The 17285-nt window shown below is 48.0% G+C and overlaps 2 protein-coding genes across 15 annotated transcripts in view; one reads left to right on the forward strand and one right to left on the reverse strand.

Annotated features, from left to right (window-relative positions):
* Window positions 1-17285, forward strand: part of LOC6506183 (calcium uniporter protein, mitochondrial) — a 41228-nt gene that overhangs the window by 9502 nt on the left and 14441 nt on the right. For 8 of the 14 annotated variants that reach the window (XM_044714893.1, XM_032454816.2, XM_044714894.1 and 5 more), the window contains 3 exons: window positions 2422-2539; window positions 2695-3126; window positions 3183-3254. In XM_044714893.1, coding sequence (XP_044570828.1) covers window positions 2422-2539; window positions 2695-3126; window positions 3183-3254 — 622 coding nt within the window. Of the gene's footprint in view, window positions 1-2421; window positions 2540-2694; window positions 3127-3182; window positions 3255-17285 lie in introns of those variants that run through there. The other 6 variants (XM_014909162.3, XM_032454820.2, XM_014909167.3 and 3 more) reach the window with 3 other exon arrangements.
* Window positions 3607-16334, reverse strand: LOC6493764 (protein javelin). The gene is made up of 7 exons (XM_032454876.2): window positions 16329-16334; window positions 16060-16178; window positions 11451-11950; window positions 10951-11254; window positions 5591-9194; window positions 5006-5252; window positions 3607-4801 (listed from the first exon to the last, which is right to left on the reverse strand). The coding sequence occupies exons 1-7, from the start codon at window positions 16332-16334 to the stop codon at window positions 3852-3854; spliced, it is 5730 nt and encodes a 1909-aa protein (XP_032310767.2). The 3' UTR covers window positions 3607-3851.

The following is a 17285-nucleotide window of genomic DNA, read 5'->3' on the forward strand; positions in this document are numbered from 1 at the left end:
TTAGCCCTATATGAGTTGGGGTTTCAGTTTCCGACACACTTGGATTAAAAGTTTCTAAAAATAAAAATGCAGTGCGTTTTGATCAGCAAATTAGGCAACAAAACAAAATAAGTTTCTCATTAGATTATAACTAAAATAGGGTTTATAATTATTTATTTGTAGCCTTTTAAACTAGGCTAGAGTGTCCTTTACCAGCATTATTTTCCCAGTGTAGTCCTGTGCTTTTTTTTAACCTAGTCCTATGCTGAGCACGTGGCCACATTGTCGGCCTCATTAAGAGGCAATTGCTGCAACATGTCGCCGCCAAAGTCCAAGGCTGCTGATGCTAGCATGCTACTGTCTCCTGTCCCCTGGCTTGGAGTATCTGCTCCTCTTCATCTTAAATCTGCCCCACAACACAAATTAACTTAAAGTGATTCGACTCGAGTTGCGGCAGTCCCCTTGGCCGCAACTTCCGAATTATCTGACAGCGGGAAAACAGCAGGTGTAATTTATGAAATTACATTTTCATTTTCATCTCCGGGAAAAGCTGAGCCAAGTAGGGCTAAGCGTAGCTGAGCCGAGCCGAGTTTGGCTGCGATTTCAATTTATTTTGACGATCGTAAAAAGTTAGGGCAGCGCAGAGTGTGGCATACTCTTGGGCTAACGCGGAGATGTTGTGCTTGGCGGGCTTCGGACTGTCGGAGCTTGTTAAATTTATGCTCCGCCTAATGTTTCATTTGCTTCGGTGCAAATGGCTCTGGGGCAACTTTTTAACATTTGATGCTGGCTGACAGCTCGTCGAGGGCCATAACTTTGGCCTGCCCGGCAGAAACTCGATTTGTGCGACGTCTGCGGATTGTGGCTTCGTATTGTGGAGGAGCTTCGTAGGCCAAGTGTCCTAGTAGTTGTCAGAAATGTCATATCGCATTGTCAGGCGTCCAGAGTCCATCAATAATGCGCAGCAACAAATCACGAAAAGTTTTTGCGGCAAAGCCAGAAAACAAAATTTGATATATGGTTCGCTTGGGCGGGACTAGAAAATTTATTTGCCATTTAAATTTCAATTACTCGGGGGCAGGATGCGAGCTTGCTACATTTTTCATTCGGTTTACGGGGCGGACCCGCCTATTGAATTATTGAAGCGCTTGATTGGAGTCGAGCGCGAAATCCAATCACTGGAAGTTGAAAGAGGCGCCCCACACGTGCCTGCCACATGAGTCAGACCACAACTCCCACAAAGTATCTAAGCGTATTCATGCAAGCATATGCTGCGCCTAAAATCATGCAATGTTGGTTTCGGGCTTAAAGAGAGAGGGTGGTTTTGAGTTTAAACATTAAACACATATTGATATATTTTACACAATAGTAGGCTAAACAATTGGTTTCCAGCTTCACGCCTTTCAAATATTCATTCATCCTACAACCGCCTTGAATTCTCTCGATTTCAACAAGGGTCTGCTGCTTAAAATTCTTCTCGCATTCTTATCACCTTCAAATATGACATTTTTGACAATTTTGGCACTTTAAACTCCCCTCCAGTCCTTGTCGGAGATGTAACAAGGTAAACGGTTACAGTTTCGATTTCCTTGGCCCATTTGTGCCCTCCCCTGTGTGCCTGCGTGTGTGATTACTCATACGCAGTGTAGGTGGAAGAGGAGATTGCCTGCCAAAAAAAAAAACGAGTCGGAAAAAGGTGGAAATCGGAGACCGAATTGTGGGTTAAGACCCCACATCCACACATACACTATGTGGGTATCCGGGTGTGCCTTAACAATAACTGTGTTTACGCATCCTATTTTCCATTTCCGTTCCGGCTCTTTTTGACAGAACTCCGTTCCGAGTGCGAGAACGTTGTCGTTTCTGGCTGTCTTTATGGGGAGCACGTGATTCCACTGGGGAGCATTTTAACTTAATTAGGTTGGGCTAAAACATGCAAGGAGCTCCAGACTGAAATGTAAAAAAGGGAGAGCTAGTCAGAGAGAAAAAAAAGGAACCAGTCCTCATACAACTAGGATTAAATTCTTTAATTTTAATTTCAACATGACATGAAATTTTAAAGTTGTGATAATCCAACGGTGCGTATGATTTATATTTTTTAATGCATCAATCATACGCACTGTTGCCATTTTTCGCTCTGCTCGTTAGAACAAATTTTTTTAAAGCGTATTCGGTTAGTTCTTTTTACCTAAAGCCCATTAAATTTTACGCACAGCAGAGGGAAACTCTGAAAAAGACACTTGGTGGAAAAAGGAGCCGCCCGGGCGTCTTCCGATTTAATCTTAAAGATGGTGTCGGCTTATAATTTTGCTTTATGGGTCTTATCTGCCGAGTACTCCTTGTCAGTCACACGCCCCTTAGGCAATTTAAGCCGCAATCAATATCGCGAAATGGAGTCATGAATGTTAATTTGCAAATAATCTCCTGCTCCTCTCCTTGCAGCACCTACGACCAGGACATGAGATGCAGCAGCACAGAGGCTACGCGTCCTCAGCGCAGGACGACGAGACGAAAGGCGGCCAAAAGTCGGACCAGCACCAAAAGCAACTGGAGACTGGAGGTGAGTGCGGCGATTGGGGAACACGACCCGGGGACTATTTACCTATGAGATATTTTGTAAATATTTTGCTTTAATGCTCAAAATGATTGGAACTTTCAAGGAGTGGGGGTGGTGGTGTTGTGGAAGCGTATCAATCATCCAGTTCCCAATCGCAGGTCCCAAGTCGTGCCAGGACGAAGCGGAAGCGAAATCCAATAAGTATCACCTTAGCAGCCGGGACGATGAGAGTGATAATGCGATTGGTAGCAAGAACCCTGCCTCTTCCCTGGTTTCGGCCGAGCTCCGGGAGGAAGTGAGGAGGTTGGTCCGCCAGCTTTTCGAACGGCTTCGATCTAGAGAAACCTGCAGTAGGTCGGAGAGCAGGGTTATTAAGTGCCCACGGTCTGAGGGATACAAAAACGCCGTTCCAAATCACAATTCCGATGAACTCAGCTGCCAGAAAGAGGTTATGGGCGATAGGGCTGGGAGTCAGGCACCAGGAAAGTTGGCCAATAGGATTGAGAAGTTCAAAAAGCGTCGAAGCCATAAGCCAGCCAGAGTGAAGGTGCTCAATGCTAGGGAGTTGGCCCACATCAAACGGGAACTATGTGAGTCCTTCGCGTGCCTAGGCGGAATTTCGGTGCTAAATATTTCGCTTTCTAAGGCAAACAGATGCAGTCCAAGAAGAAGGTGACGAGCAGATCCAGAAAGAAAGCAAGAATGAAACTAGACCAAGGTAAGGTTTCTGCTTAGAGTCTCAGAGTCTAGGCCCAATGGCCCACATTAGATTTGATTATTCAAAATCAATTAGACGATGGACTGCACTCCCCTTTCTAATCACGTAATTACCACCCAATTTCCATTCAATCAAGTGTTGGCCATTTTATACTTTGCACCACAGACGCCAACAAATTATCGATTAATTAAAGATTAGTTTATCCAATTAGTGGCTGCTGTGGCGACTCATTTCACTCCGTTTTGCATCAAACACATGAGAGATGGACGCACTAATAGTGTTTTATAAGCGAGGGATGTAAATTGGCTTTCGTACATTAAATAATGAATAATCGGACGACAGCTGTCACAGCTCGTTAAATAAATTGCATATTTATTTACCATAAATTTATAATGTACAGTTGGACAAGGCGCGGAGCAATATATGCTTTCTCGCATTAGGTTTAGATAATTATAATTCATACTTTGGATAGTTTATTGCGTAATCTTTTGGCTTTACCTGTAAAGCTAAACTAGACTAACGATGCGGGTGACAGTGAGTTGATTCTCATGAATGCATTTATGCCTCAACCCACGCCCCTTTGAGCATTCACTTCGTTCACATCTTGTCGTCCAGGCTGTCGTAGAGCTCGCCGTCCGCGGCTGTCTTCTCCGGCTGTCCCTCCTCGGACGGCACTTCCTTGCTTGGGTCGTAAACCTCGAACTCCTCGAACTCAATCTCGTCGTACTTGCGCCGCTCGTAGATGCTTCTGTCGTTCGCCACATAGTGACGGACCACACTCTTGTCCACCACCGAGTTGCTGCTGCTCGCGTTGCTCAAACGGCGTTCCGGGGCAACTGGAGCCACTGGAGCCACTGAAGCCACTGGAGTGGTGGCAGCCACCGAGGGCTGGCTGTTACTGTTCACCTGCGGGTGTATCTCCACGGGCACTACGATTTGGGGCCTGCTGTTGGGATGGATGGAGGATGTGGCTGCTCCTGGCTTGACGCTTCTAGGTTCGACGCTCTCCTCCACCTCTCGCTGCTGTTTTCCAATTTTCTGACCCGGAGCTTCGATGGCCCTGCCCTTGGGAGGATTTGTTTTAACTAGCGTGTAGGCCAAGTCCACATTTTTATTGCGGCGAACTTTGTTGGCAGTGGCCTGCTGCAGGTTTTTATTGTCGGCCACGTCGAGGCGTATGTTCATGGCCTGGCTCTCGTATGTGGGCGACGACAGCGCCTCTTCGTCCACAACATAACCATTATCCGGCTTCTGGCCATTAAAGTTTTCAGCCGTCTCGAGATCGGGGGTCGTGTCCCCGAGCACATTGATGTGATTATTTACTGTCACTTGGCGTCGCGGGACCTCCTCGGGCGCTTTTCCCGACATTATCTGGCTCTGGCTGTTGATGGTTACCTGGGCATCGCCGGAAGACGTTTGGTTCGCCTCGAAGTGATGGACCATTTTGCGCACCACTTCGCAATCGGGTGTGACCTCGTCGCCTCCGGTTCCGGCCAATTCCAGGCGGCTGCTACAACTGTTGGACTTGACCAGCTTGAATTTGATGCCTAAACGAGGAAAAGAATAGATTAGTATTAGTTATAAGGCATAAACAGATTTAAAAAATTTTAAAATAGTGTATCAAAGATATAGATTATTAAGGTAATATAATTTAAGTAAATACGAATTCGGATTAAAATTTTCTTCTGTGTAAAAGGCAATGATTGAAAAGCTTTCTGTTGACCATTCCGTTTCTCTACGGGCATTCCTACCTTGATAGGAGTCCTGCTGCTGTTCTGCTGCCGACTGTTTGGATTGCAATCGATGCTCGCATCTCTCGCTTGGCAGGCACACATTGCAGGACTCGATTTGACGAATCCGAGAACGGGTTCCGTTGACCGCCTGGGGCTGAGTGGCCTTCATGGGCGGTGCTGGGTTGGTGGTTGCTGTCTTCTCCAGGACCTGTCCTCCGTAGTAGGTGACAGTTGAGCCGCACTCCCTTATCTTGGCCAGCACGTCCTAAGGAAGAAGGGAAGAGATTAGCCGACGGACTCTCATCAAAAGCTAATGGTCCATAAAGCCACACGCAAAGGGCCGCAAAAGGCCGCACCCTGAAGACTACACTGATGAAAATATTACATTAAGCGAACTTAGTAAAGTATTAGAATTAAAAACATTTATCTAATAACTTAAACACTATCAGGTATTTGTTTCAAGTCCCTCTCTAATCACTTTAGACCATTTTATCTCGAGTGGCTCGGTATTTTCTAAAGAATTATTTGATAAGATAACCAAATAAAGTTAATATTATGAAGAGATTTCTACTTCTGGGGCCTGAGTGCTCTCTGTGTACTCACATTGCTGACGTAATAGTTGTCGCACATATCCTGCTCCACCTCGTCCTCGTACTGGTCGTCCTGCTCATCGTCCTCCTCCTCCAGGGGCTCTCCGTTCTCCTCCTGCTGCTCGGCAAGTCCCAAATTGTTTTCATAAATCTGCCGATAGAGGGACTCATTGGCACCGGGTCCTCCGGGACCCGACCAGGTGCGTCGGCTGGCGAATTTGGCTCTTGCCTTGGCATTGGCCGCATTGCTGTTGTGCCTGCGGACCACGTCCTGCACATGGACATCCTTGCAGGCCATTACCGGAGACTCTTGATGAAGGTACTCGCCGCAGGGTGAGCTCAGGTCTCCGCTTGAAATGCCACTGGAGAGACTCGCGTTGTCCCAGTGCTTGGCCTTGTGCTCCTCGAGCAGTTCCATGCCCTTCGGCTGCTCCTCGCTCCCGTAGCTGGTGTCTATGGTTAGATATCGGTAGCCCCTAGCCCTCCTGCTCTTGGGACTCAGTTGGCATGCGGATCCTCCGAACTTTTGCTGCGACTGGACCAGTAGTCCCTGGCCGGGAGTGGGCAGCACGTTCTGCTCGAAGAAGCGTCGAACATTGCGCACTGTATCCGGGTCCGGCAGCTCATCCTCATAGAGCTCTCTGTTGACCCTCACGGGTTGGTAGAAGAAATGCCTCTTGGCTGCAGCTCCTCCCAGCTGCCTCTGGCGAGTTTTTCGCGGCTGGGAACCCGTTGCGTTGACGGCTCTCGGTGGCTTTGGTGGTGCAGTTGCTGCTGCCGAAGCACCAGAGTTGAATCCCACCTGCAAGGGTCTCTCGATTTTTGTTCTCACGGGCTCCACTATAACCACATTATTGTTGCTCAGCAGTTCCTGGAAGCTGTACTCCTGCAGGTACTGAATCAAGCCGTCGAACTGGGCCTCCTTTTTGTTGCGGGTGGCCAGGATGTTACTCCTAATCAGTTGCTGCGACTTTAGAACTTTGTACCGGATGTGGTCGAACTGCCCTGGGTCGTCGTCCTGCTCCTGGTCCTGTTCCGGAGCTGCCTTCACAATGGTGGCCTTTTGGGAGCCCTCGCCCAGTTCCACAATCTCTATGGACGGCGGGGGCATCATGCTGCAGAAATCATTGTTGGCTGGCGGGGACTTGTCTGTGCCGTGAATGGTGGTCATTTCCCCACCCAGCTGGAAATGAATACCCCCCTGATTCTCCTTGGCAGGCATCTCGGCTTTCAAAGTTTCCGGTTCATTGCCTGCCAGCTTGTTCCAATAGCATCGGACAGCATCCACTTTCTGCAGATACTCGCTGGCCACTTCGCCGCCATTTGCACTAATTGTGCTCGCTATGCTCCTGGCACTGCTTCTTCGCCGCAGGGTGCCACCTGCTCCTGCCCCGTTCCCGCCGCTCCCTCGGCCATCCACAACATGCAGTATCTGCGGACGCGACATCTTCCCTCGCGAGAAGCTTGACTCTCCGTAGGCGGAGGTGGCCAAAACCTTGACGGGCCGAGCTTTGTAGATTTGTGAACCGGAGCTGAGGATGCGGTGCTCCAGTGGCTTGCCACTCGACGAGCTCACGGAGCGGCGAAGGGAGCGCTGAGTGGGGCTGAAAGTTTGGGCGCTTGTGCTGCCTTTCGGGTGGGCTTTGCTGTGGGCCTCCTGGATGGCCTCCTTCTGGATGATATTGTTCTGGGCGTCGGTGACAATGATGTGGAAGGACTCCTGTTTTTGTGGCGTTTGTTTGTCGGTGTTCTGCTCGTGGCGTTCACGGATTTCCTGGGCACGACGCTCGATTAGCTTGCTGAAATTGGCCACCTCGATGACGGACGCCTCCTTTGGTTGTTCCGGTTGCGATATTGAAACGGATAGAGTATCCTCTTCCTCCTCCAGTGGCTCTACCTCCTCCAAAGATTCCTCTCGCAACAACTTCTCTGTCAAAGGTGGCGGCGGTGGTGGCAGCGGTTCCTCTTCCTCTGGCTGGCGTACCTCCTCCTTTTCCTTGATTAACTCCCGAGTCTTTGACGCCTCCTTGACTTCAACTTGTCGCTCCTGTACGGGGAGTTCCTTGCTTATCTTTGGCTTTTCTCTATCCCTTTCCTTATCCTTTTCCTTTTCCTGTTGGGCTTCCCGTTCGCGCTCCCGCTCCCTCTCCTGGTACTCCCTTTGCCTGGCCTTCTGGTGCGCCCTTCCGAAGCGCCTGATGGAATCGTAGGTCTCTGCCCGGGTCACCTGCTGCTGCTCCCTCTTGGCTTCCTTCCGCTGCTGCTGCCTCTGCTGGTTGTACGAGGACCTCAGCTCCTTGTCTATGTTCTCGCAGACCTTCAGGCTCACTCCGATATTAACATCTGGCAAGCTGTGATACTGGTTCTCGGCGAGATTGGATTTGGCATTGGTAATGACGAACGAATCGGTGGCCTGCCGTTTCAGCTCCGGAGGTTGTTGGCGAACTTCCTCCTGTTTGAGTTTCCGCTTTTCCACCACCGTAAGGATCTTCGGCTTCGGCGTGTGCTCCACTTTCAGGACCTGTGTGAAGATTTGGGCCTCGACCTTGGCTGTGGTTACCAGGGGGGGCGCCTCTTGTTCCTCCTTGTCGATAACTCTCTTGTGCTGCTTAGCCTGAGGCTCATAAACGGTGTCTTCTATGGAGATGTGCAACAGGCTGCGGGTCTCCAACTCTCCGCTCTCACCGCAGCTGGTGAAAGTTCTCTGCTCAAAGGACTCGCAACTTTCCCCAATTAAAGTACAATCAGAACTGTCCTCGGAGGATAGGTACACGGAGTCGTAGGCTATCAGCTTGTCCAACTGTTCGTTGTGGGCTTGCCTCAAAGTGCTATCGCTGTCGCTGGCCGGTGGTTCTGTCGGCGTGGCAACCGCCTCCTCCTCCTGCTCCTGATTTACCTCTTCTTCTTCGCCTTCGCTGCTTTCGAAGCGGGTCCTGGCAGTGGTGGTTAGGCTTATCAGTTCGTAGCTCTCCTCCACCTGGGTGCCCTGGTGATAGATCTCCTCTATGTGGGTCAAGTCGTACTCCTGCTCCGACAGGGAGGGACTATCCGTTTGGTCGTCGGAATTGCTGGTTGTGGTCTCGGGGAATACGCTGCTTTGGCTGTGTTCCGGGCAGGACTCTCCACCCGTGTCCAGATGCCGTTGCAAGCAGTTGGAGTGGCTATTGTTCCTGCGCTGCTGTTGCCTCCGCGACTGATAGATCCTCGGTCGCTCCTTTAGTAAGCTAACTGCCACCTGCTCGAGGGCGTCCAGTTCCAGGGAGGACGGCTGCTGCTGGTCCAAGTGGTTTTGGTGCAGGGAGTTCTTGAAGTAGTCCGAGTTCAAGCTCTCCAAGTCGCTCTTGTCGTTGTGCCAAGGATGCAGTTGCTCGCTTAGTCCCAAAGCCAAGGCGTCCAAGCGTTTCAGATTATCGTAGTAGACGTCAAAGTCACGCGATTCGCGGGAATGTCGCTGCTGGCTTTGGAGTTGCTGCGGGCGTTGCTGCAGCTGGTGTTGCTGATGCGAATCGCAAGTGGCTGGGTTACTCCTCTGGCTTTGGACCTCATCCGCCGGCTGCTGATCCGCCGACAACTGCTCACCCAGCGAGGAGGTCGACTGACTCGCCTTGCCGTTCAACCTGTTGATGGGAGGATGGGCTGGTTAATGACGCTATTGTTTCGCATTTGCCTATCAAAATGAAATTACAACTACTGATTACGCCCCCGAGCTGATGACTGTTCATCTCCCACGTCAAGCTGGCCTTCAGCTGGAGTCATGTGACGACAACGTCTCAATCAATCACTCCACTCGCACAAATCAAACGAACAAGCAGAACGCAAAACGCAAACCGAGACGAGAATGTGACTGCGAATGTTCTTGTTTGTCATTTAACTGCTGGAAAAAAAAGGCGAAACCATAACTGCGACAGGTGATTGATAGAGTTGTGAAAGCAATCATGAATTAAGTGTGTCGAGCGCATGACAAGGGTCCAGGTGGTGGAGCCGATGGGAAAACGGCTTGAATGGCCTGTCAAATTAGTGGAATTGTTCGGTTTGTGAAAGGATGCTGTTCGGTTCGTAAACGGAAGCTGCCACACGCAATTTCGAAGATGAATAACTGGAGAGCCCTAACTAAGTTCCATTTTAATTGACATAAATAGCTGGTAATTCTCGATTGCAATCAATGGGTGCCTTATCTTTTGTAATTCCAAACAGAGCGCCCTAGGGGGAGTTGGCCCGGATCAGTTTCAGACGCCAGCTGCCCCGGAGAAGGGGATCGGATGGACAGCTTACCCGGGCACTTGACGCGACGATTTGCGGAAAATTAAATAAAAACCGGGTGGAAGGGAATGCGAGTGGCAGGCACTCGGATATGTGGGCAGGGACTGGCTGCGGGATGGGCGGAAGGAGGCAATTGCGACGAATGCAGCTGTCATTGTCAGGATGCGCAGGATAACGTGTGGACTAATGGCTGGATGAGTGGCGGAGGACTAAAAGCTTTTCCAGCTCGCTGTCGCGCACAACTCATATCCAGTTGGCCACCAGCCATTGACAAAGAGCAAACTTTTGCGATTTTAATTAAACCAGCGAGTGAGATATGAAAACTAGACTCGATTAAATTAAAAAGCTCATAAATATGAAGTGCTCTTACGCAACGCGATTAAACGTTCGAACGTTCGGACTCTGCAGTTGTCACAAATCAGGGCTAGGCTTAATTGGCAAACCGCAGCCACCGGAGCACGGTGTTTGGCTCAGAATAATGCAACAGTGACCTCGGATGTTGACCCTGACCGGCCGACAAAGGCAACACCGAGCAGGCGAAACCGCGAACAGTACAAACGGAAAACGGAAGAGCGGCAACAAGCCGACCGCAACAATTTGGCCGGCGGCTCACGGAACGTAAAGAGCAAACCTGCACTGCGAGACCTGTTGAGTTTGCGGCGAGGGTCGCTCAACGACTGAACCGAGCGGATCCAGCCCAAACCGGCGTATGCGTGATTTTCTGGACTTTAAACACTCGAAAGCAAAGCAAAGATTTGCTCAGGCGGAGCTAAAGCTACTTTTAATTACCCTTAAAGACATTATGTTGAAGGCTTTAGTATTTGATTTTCTAAATTGATTTTTAAATTGTTCAAAATAATGTCGAAACTATTCCCGGCAGCTCCGAAAGTTATAGTTATTGATTTATTGAGAACTTTGTTTAAAGTTTAAAGTTAAAGTTTAAATGAACAGGTGTGGCTGGGAATTTCGAAAGCAAATAACAAAAGTTAAATATTTTAAAAAGTTTATAGCCACAACTTTAGCTTTTTGTTTAAAATAGAAAATAGTTGTTTTTATAGTTCACGTAGTGTCAAGTTTTCGACTGTGCCGTTCAGTGTTGGCTGACTCACTCACCTGGGCGATTCGCGGAAAAAGCCACGGCTTACGAGCCGAGCACGCGGTATTAGCTGCGATCGGCGGCGGCTGCTGTTTGCTGACCCGATTTGCAAGTCGCTAAACGTCTCCTCACGTATTACGGCCAAGCTGCGGGATCTCCTCAAGCTGCACGACTCGCTGCCCAGAATGTCGAGCAGAGTGGCAGCTGCAGTGGTGGTGGTGTTGGTGGTTGCCTTGGCCGGGACGGTGGTGCTTGGTTCGGGTGCTTCTGCCGCTTCCCGTGCTGCCCCAGAGGGTTCGAATTTGTCGTTAATGGAAAGAACTATAAATAAGCAGATCGTAGAAATATTAAAAAGTAATAAATCTTCCAAGCGGCGGCTCTAAACAAACTAATTGAGTTGCACAAAAATAAATTCAATATGGCATCACTGAGCCAATATTCTTAACAAGCTTCCTATGACGGCTCAATCACCCGTTATGGCCCAGTGGTTGCATGCCACCCGAAGGCCGCCACTCACCCGCGTAGCTGTCGACTTGCTCTAGCGGAGCTTCCGCGTCGAAGCGCCAATAGAACTCGGCGATGTCCAAGCCGTTCTCCTCCCGCTCCAGCTGCGTGTAGTCCAGCGAGCGGGCGTTCCTCAGCTGGCCGTTCCCGCTTCCGCTTCCGCCGCCGGCCACGCCCACCCGGCACTGGGTCCAGTGGGGCTGGGCGTGCGGATGGTGCGAGTGGGAGTGGGAGTGCGAGTGCTGCAGGTGGTGGTGGCTGTGGTTCTGCTGTGGCAGGTGCTGGTGCGACTGGTGGTGCGGGTGGCGACCTAAGCCAGAACTAGCTGCTTCATGGCAGCTGGTGGCCAAGTCGAGATGCGAGACGGATTTGTGGGTGTGTCGCCAGCCGGCGGCTCTCAACTGGGGACACCGCGGGTCGTGGTTGGTCTGCTGGTGGTGGTGTCCGCCGGTGGTGTCCTCTAGACGCACCCGGTCCACGTAGTTGTGCTGGTAGCTGTAGCCGTCCTTGCTCCTAAAACAGATTCAAAATATTTTATTTATTTTTCGCTACTCCCCCAATAAAATCCTAATAGCTGTAATTACGGAAATTTCTGCAAATCGTTATGATGAATCTGTAGCCCCCAGGAGCTGCATAAGCAATAACTCAATATTATTCAGAATTCCCTAACCCGACCGAGTACAACTGCGAATTTGGCAATCCATCTGCCAATCCACGCCAGACGTTTTCCATTTACAAATGGAAAATGGCTCTCCTGGCTTTTGTGGCATTTCACCCAGAACTTGAGAGCAGCCGAACACCAAAGTCACAGATGCCGCGGATCTCACGCTTCATTTGGCAGCTCAGGTAAAAAAAAGCTGATGGCTAAGCAATTTTCCCTCAATCAGTCAAAGCTCCTTCGCCACGGATGGTGGAAGGTGGCAGGTGGCGAGGGGCAAGTGGCGAGTAGGGCTGAAAGGTAGTAAGCAAATAGTCCTTTGGCTCAAACGCTTCGCCGAGCAAACTTTCTGTTCCTGCTGGCTCGTAAAATTGTTTGACTTTTATAGAGCCGACGAGGGAGTCTGCAGGTCGTCTACTTTCAGGTTGCGCTCGAATGAATGATTGCAATGGCAGTCTGTAGAAAGAACTAATGTTAACGTCTCTCGAATCACCATTGGGGCTTAATTCGACTGCCGGACAGATGCCAATGGCTCATAAAATGGACGCAATTTCTTTGGGCAACAAGCCATAGCTTTAAATGGAATTAGTTTTTATGGTATTGTTTTTTCCGACTATTATCTTTGAAGGAAAGACATTATTTTATGCATAGACCATTACGATTTCAAACAGCATATAATCTATTATATCAAGTATGGATATTATTTAGATTTCAGTAAACAGTTTAAACGATTTAAAACTGGTTAAAAATGCAAAGGCCATTAAAGCACTATACGAACTAAGAAAGAACTCTGTGGGAAAGCAGCCTTGAACATCCATATGGTCTTTGTAAACACCTAGACAAGTGACAACTACCAGTGCTTCTTCCCAGCCTTGAACAACTTTTTCTTTAATCTCTGCATAATTTGCACCCAACAACTACTTTCTAATACCCAAAGTTTAGTGCTTGTGCCCTAGACCCACTGCTCCTCCCTTCTACTATGTATCTGTGTTAATTGCGATGGCCCCGTCGACTGCTCCTGCCCGTCGAAAGGGAAGGTGGGCGCCTCCACCACCTCAGCACATTTTACCGGATGGTTGCATTTTAGATGCCAGCCATTACAATTGCAAATGTTGCCAACTAATGTTTAACTGAGCGGCGGGGATTGAGCCGAGGCCGGAGGATCCGGCGCGCCTTCCTGGCGTCTGCATTTTAGCCGGCCTACAGGCTCCCAGCTCTCCTGCTGCCATTCGTCCTTGTTTCAACATCGCTTCAAACGGCGCCTGGCCGAGGCCTCAGTTTATGGTGCGGAGAGCACACATAAAAATAAAAAATAAGGAGCCAGAAAGTGCTGAGCTCTCCTCCTGCCAACTGCTAAGCAGTGGCCTGGCCTTATTCGCTTTTCCGTGCACTTGAAATAAAAGTTAAAATTTACTTTTAATGGATAATATTCCAACTAGAGAACTGCATGTTGCAGAACAGAGTTGTATGAAAAAGACATAAATGTATGGGTGGCATTTAACTGAGAAACTAAGCAAATATTATGATCATTTTAAGACCATTGTTCTCCCTGCAATATGACTATTTTTCCCAAGTGTTTATGCCATTTTCAATATTTTTTGTTTTTCATACATGGCCTTTTTCGAAGCTCTTTTGGCTAACATACAGCTGGGGTTAGAATCTGCACAAGCACACACTTTTGGATCCCCCAAAGGTTAATGTGAATGGTGCTTCTCGTTTATTTTGTAGGATACTTCTTTCTATTTCGCTTAAAAGTTAATTAGGCGAATGTCAACTCTGTCTGCCACGACAATAACTCACTTTGTTTTCTCTTATTATTTTACAACACTTATTCCCTTAAATTAATTTGTCTTGAGGACTTGGCTTTTAATGGCTCCCTGCAGTACAGAACAATGTGTTCTTAATACGAGGAGTTATAAAGATTCTCGTTAATTGCTGTTAATGCCATTTTATGACTGACGACAAGTTATAAACATTCTGGAGCCACGTTTTCGGGCAACAAATAAAAAATTACAAATTCAGTTTGCTTTTCCAGTCACGTGTGTGTTTTTTGTTTTGTTCAAACTTTAAGCCTTGTTTTAATTTGGACACGCGCTGCGTTTAATTTCTCACTTTTGTGAAACATCTGCCAGGGCCGAGCAGGGCGGAAAAAAATCAAATGGATTTTCGTGCGATTAGCCAGCGATTTTCAACGCGCTAGTCGATTAAAATAAATACAAGCGCAAAAACTACTGCAGTGACCATAAAAGCTTTGAATAAATAATGAGAAAAAAGTTAATTAATATTCAGAAAATTATTTAGCAGGCTTTAATAAAAAATACACGCAAATAAGCTCAAAGTTAATGGGTAAACATCGACACAAAGAAGTTCGGTCTTTTGAAATTTATTGAAGATCAGCTAATTAAATTATGGCAGAAAAAATAGAAACTGCAATGAAATGAACACGTTCGTGCCGAAATGGAAATGGAAGTGGCTAAGCTCGCATGGCAGCACCAAATTAATTAACACAGATATCTATTGGGTGAAAAAATAAGCAAACCGGCAAGCCCGGCACACAAGCCAACCTGCAAACCGCCAACGCCGATTTACATGAAGAGCAGATGCAGACTCGGCCCACAGGCACCGGAGCATAAACTAAAATGGCAATAAAACAATATAAACACATACATAAAATCATTTGCAATCGGCATTTTCGCACAGGCCGGCACACAATGGGCTGCCAATTGTGAAAATAGAATTAATATTAAATAGAAGAACAAATTCGGCACGGCTGGAATAATCAGAGCGTATTGTTATTTAGAGACGACCGACCCCTGCCAGCCGCCCGCCAACTCTTCTATCGGATTCAGTTGCCAAACTGCGAATGGGCCGAGAAAAACCTGTCGAAATCATTTGGCATAAGAAGATGTCAGCGGGTTGGGGCACAGAGGGCTTGCGGCATTTGGAATGACATTTTCCGAAACTTTTTGCTGCCGCAGTACTCCATAGACAGTGTCGCGTAGGTCAACGGAGGTACTGTGCCACAGAGATGAAAATAAAAGCTAAATCAATTTCGAGCTTCTGCCCCTGCGGTTGCCGCAAATTGCATTTCGGGCTTATGCACGCGAAGCCCTCTTCCAATGCGGCTGGGGACATAAATTAAGCGGCGACTCTAGACTTGGCTCCGGGCAATGTCAATGAGTGGACAAATAAGTTTGCCATTTTCCGCAGTCCACTCCATCACCGGGAGTGGAAATGGGAAGCCGCTCTGCACACTATTTTTGGCCACAAACAGAGTTCGCACAGAGTTCTTTTTCCCCAGAGGTCGTAAATTCTGAATATTCCAGTAATGAATAATTTGCATACCGCACTACAGATTCTGAAAGCTCGATATTCACAATATTTATTAAATTTGTGAGGGCTGACTTTTGAAATTCAAGGATTAAATGTCAAAGATAAGTGCATGAGGGCTGTTTATCTCAGACTTCTCAGTCCTAATTAATGCTTAATTTTATTGGCCAGGCCAGCCCAGTATTCTGTCGCATTTCAACCCAAATGACAAATGAATTCCATGAATCATTAATGCCATTTAGATAAATGGTCCAAGCACTGATTCCTCCAGGCTGTTTCTAATGGGAAGGTTGTCTTGTCGTCCGTTTATCCAAAATATTGACTCAGGCTCCCCCGTTTGGTTAGTGGGGCACATCTTCACTGCGTAAATAACAACACCCATTCGTCTTCTAGGCCATTTGCCACTTGCCACCTCCCCCCAACCGACCATCGGCCGTTTTAGCCCAGTTGAATGCTTTCTATTGACGGCGCCGCCTCTGCACAGTTTCTTGATTTTTGTGGTTAATGCAAAATGGGTTTATTGTCCATGAAATGGCCGTGATGGCCAAAAAAAAAAAAAGGGGCGGCCTGCGCGCGCTTTTTCTCTCACTTCTTTCACTCGTTCTTGTTTTTCACTCCGCTCTTCGGTTTTCACCTGTTGTTACCGCTTTTACGTCTCGCCGCTGACTGAACACTCCACCAGGTGAGCGCAGGCGCCGCCGTCGACGCGACTGCGCAGCTGCTGCTCCGCCAACGCCGACTTCGCTGCCGGCGCTGCTCATTTGTTTGTTATTATTTTGTTAACCTTTTCCAGTGGCATGCTGGCCATCCCACCACCCCATCCATAAGCGCTTACACCTGTGGGAGAAATAATAGATCTTATGCCTTACAATTCACAACTGGGCACATGCTACTCCATAATACCTTCATTATTATCCTCTCTCGAACTATTTATTTCTACCTGTATTATATCTGGTAATTTAATTTTGCCCCAAACTGTAGTCGTGTTTACTTTTCTGTCATTGTGCCCCTGCAGCATTTTTCTACCTGTATTATATCTGGTAATTTAATTTTGCCCCAAACTGTAGTCGTGTTTACTTTTCTGTCATTGTGGCCCTGCAGCAACAGTGAAGCAATTTGGAGTCTCAAGTTTCAAACATTTCTGTGCTTACGTTGTTGCTTTTATGGCCAAGAGCCCCCCGAGCCGAGCCACACGGCTCGGAAATTTTCGTGTTTAATCGCAATGGCAAGTGAAAAGTAATTTGGCGCTCAATTAAAGCAGAAACCAGTAGCCAACTGGGCTCATTATCGAGTCGATCTGAAGTTGCGACAACAGCTGGTGGGTCGGTCGTCAGAAGTTGCCTCGCAAATCGCAATTGCCGCACCATCAAATTCGAATTTGTAATCCCCACCAGGAGTCGTTTTTCTCATTTTCGGGTGTAAGGTGAGAGGTTGTGGGAGCACTTTCCTTTGTAAACCCTTTTCCTTCACTCTCCCTCCAGAGCAGATGCTTTTGGAATGACAAATGAGTTGGGTTTGCTTCTCTGCTGAGTTGTTTAACTCTGTGGAATAAGCTGTTAAGGCCAAGGTACAGTGGGGCATGGCCATTGATGGTAGGGAGTGGGTATAAATAGCCATCTTAGCCCTCAACTTGAAAGCCCTAATTTGATTTTGGACGCATTAGTAGTCCAGTTATTGTGATAACTTTTAAACCAATTCAATTATAGTCTATAATCCAGTAAATCCACTCTTTACTCACTGTCCCAGCCATGTGGCAATGCTCGTGAATAATGCAAAACAAAAAGCTACCAATGGCAGGGGTCGTCCGATGGGCATGGGTCTGGCTTTCGGGCCCCAGCAATGAACTCCAGTGAACTACGG

The sequence above is a fragment of the Drosophila ananassae genome, chromosome 2R (assembly GCF_017639315.1).
Source record: "Drosophila ananassae strain 14024-0371.13 chromosome 2R, ASM1763931v2, whole genome shotgun sequence".
In the NCBI taxonomy this organism is placed as follows: domain Eukaryota; kingdom Metazoa; phylum Arthropoda; class Insecta; order Diptera; family Drosophilidae; genus Drosophila; species Drosophila ananassae.

Coding starts and splice junctions, on each gene's coding strand:
- LOC6493764 (XM_032454876.2), bottom strand. Junction 11,951..16,059: donor CGTAAAAGCGGTAACAACAG/GTGAAAACCGAA, acceptor AATCTGTTTTAG/GAGCAAGGACGGCTACAGCT. Junction 5,253..5,590: donor ACAACTATTACGTCAGCAAT/GTGAGTACACAG, acceptor CTTCTTCCTTAG/GACGTGCTGGCCAAGATAAG.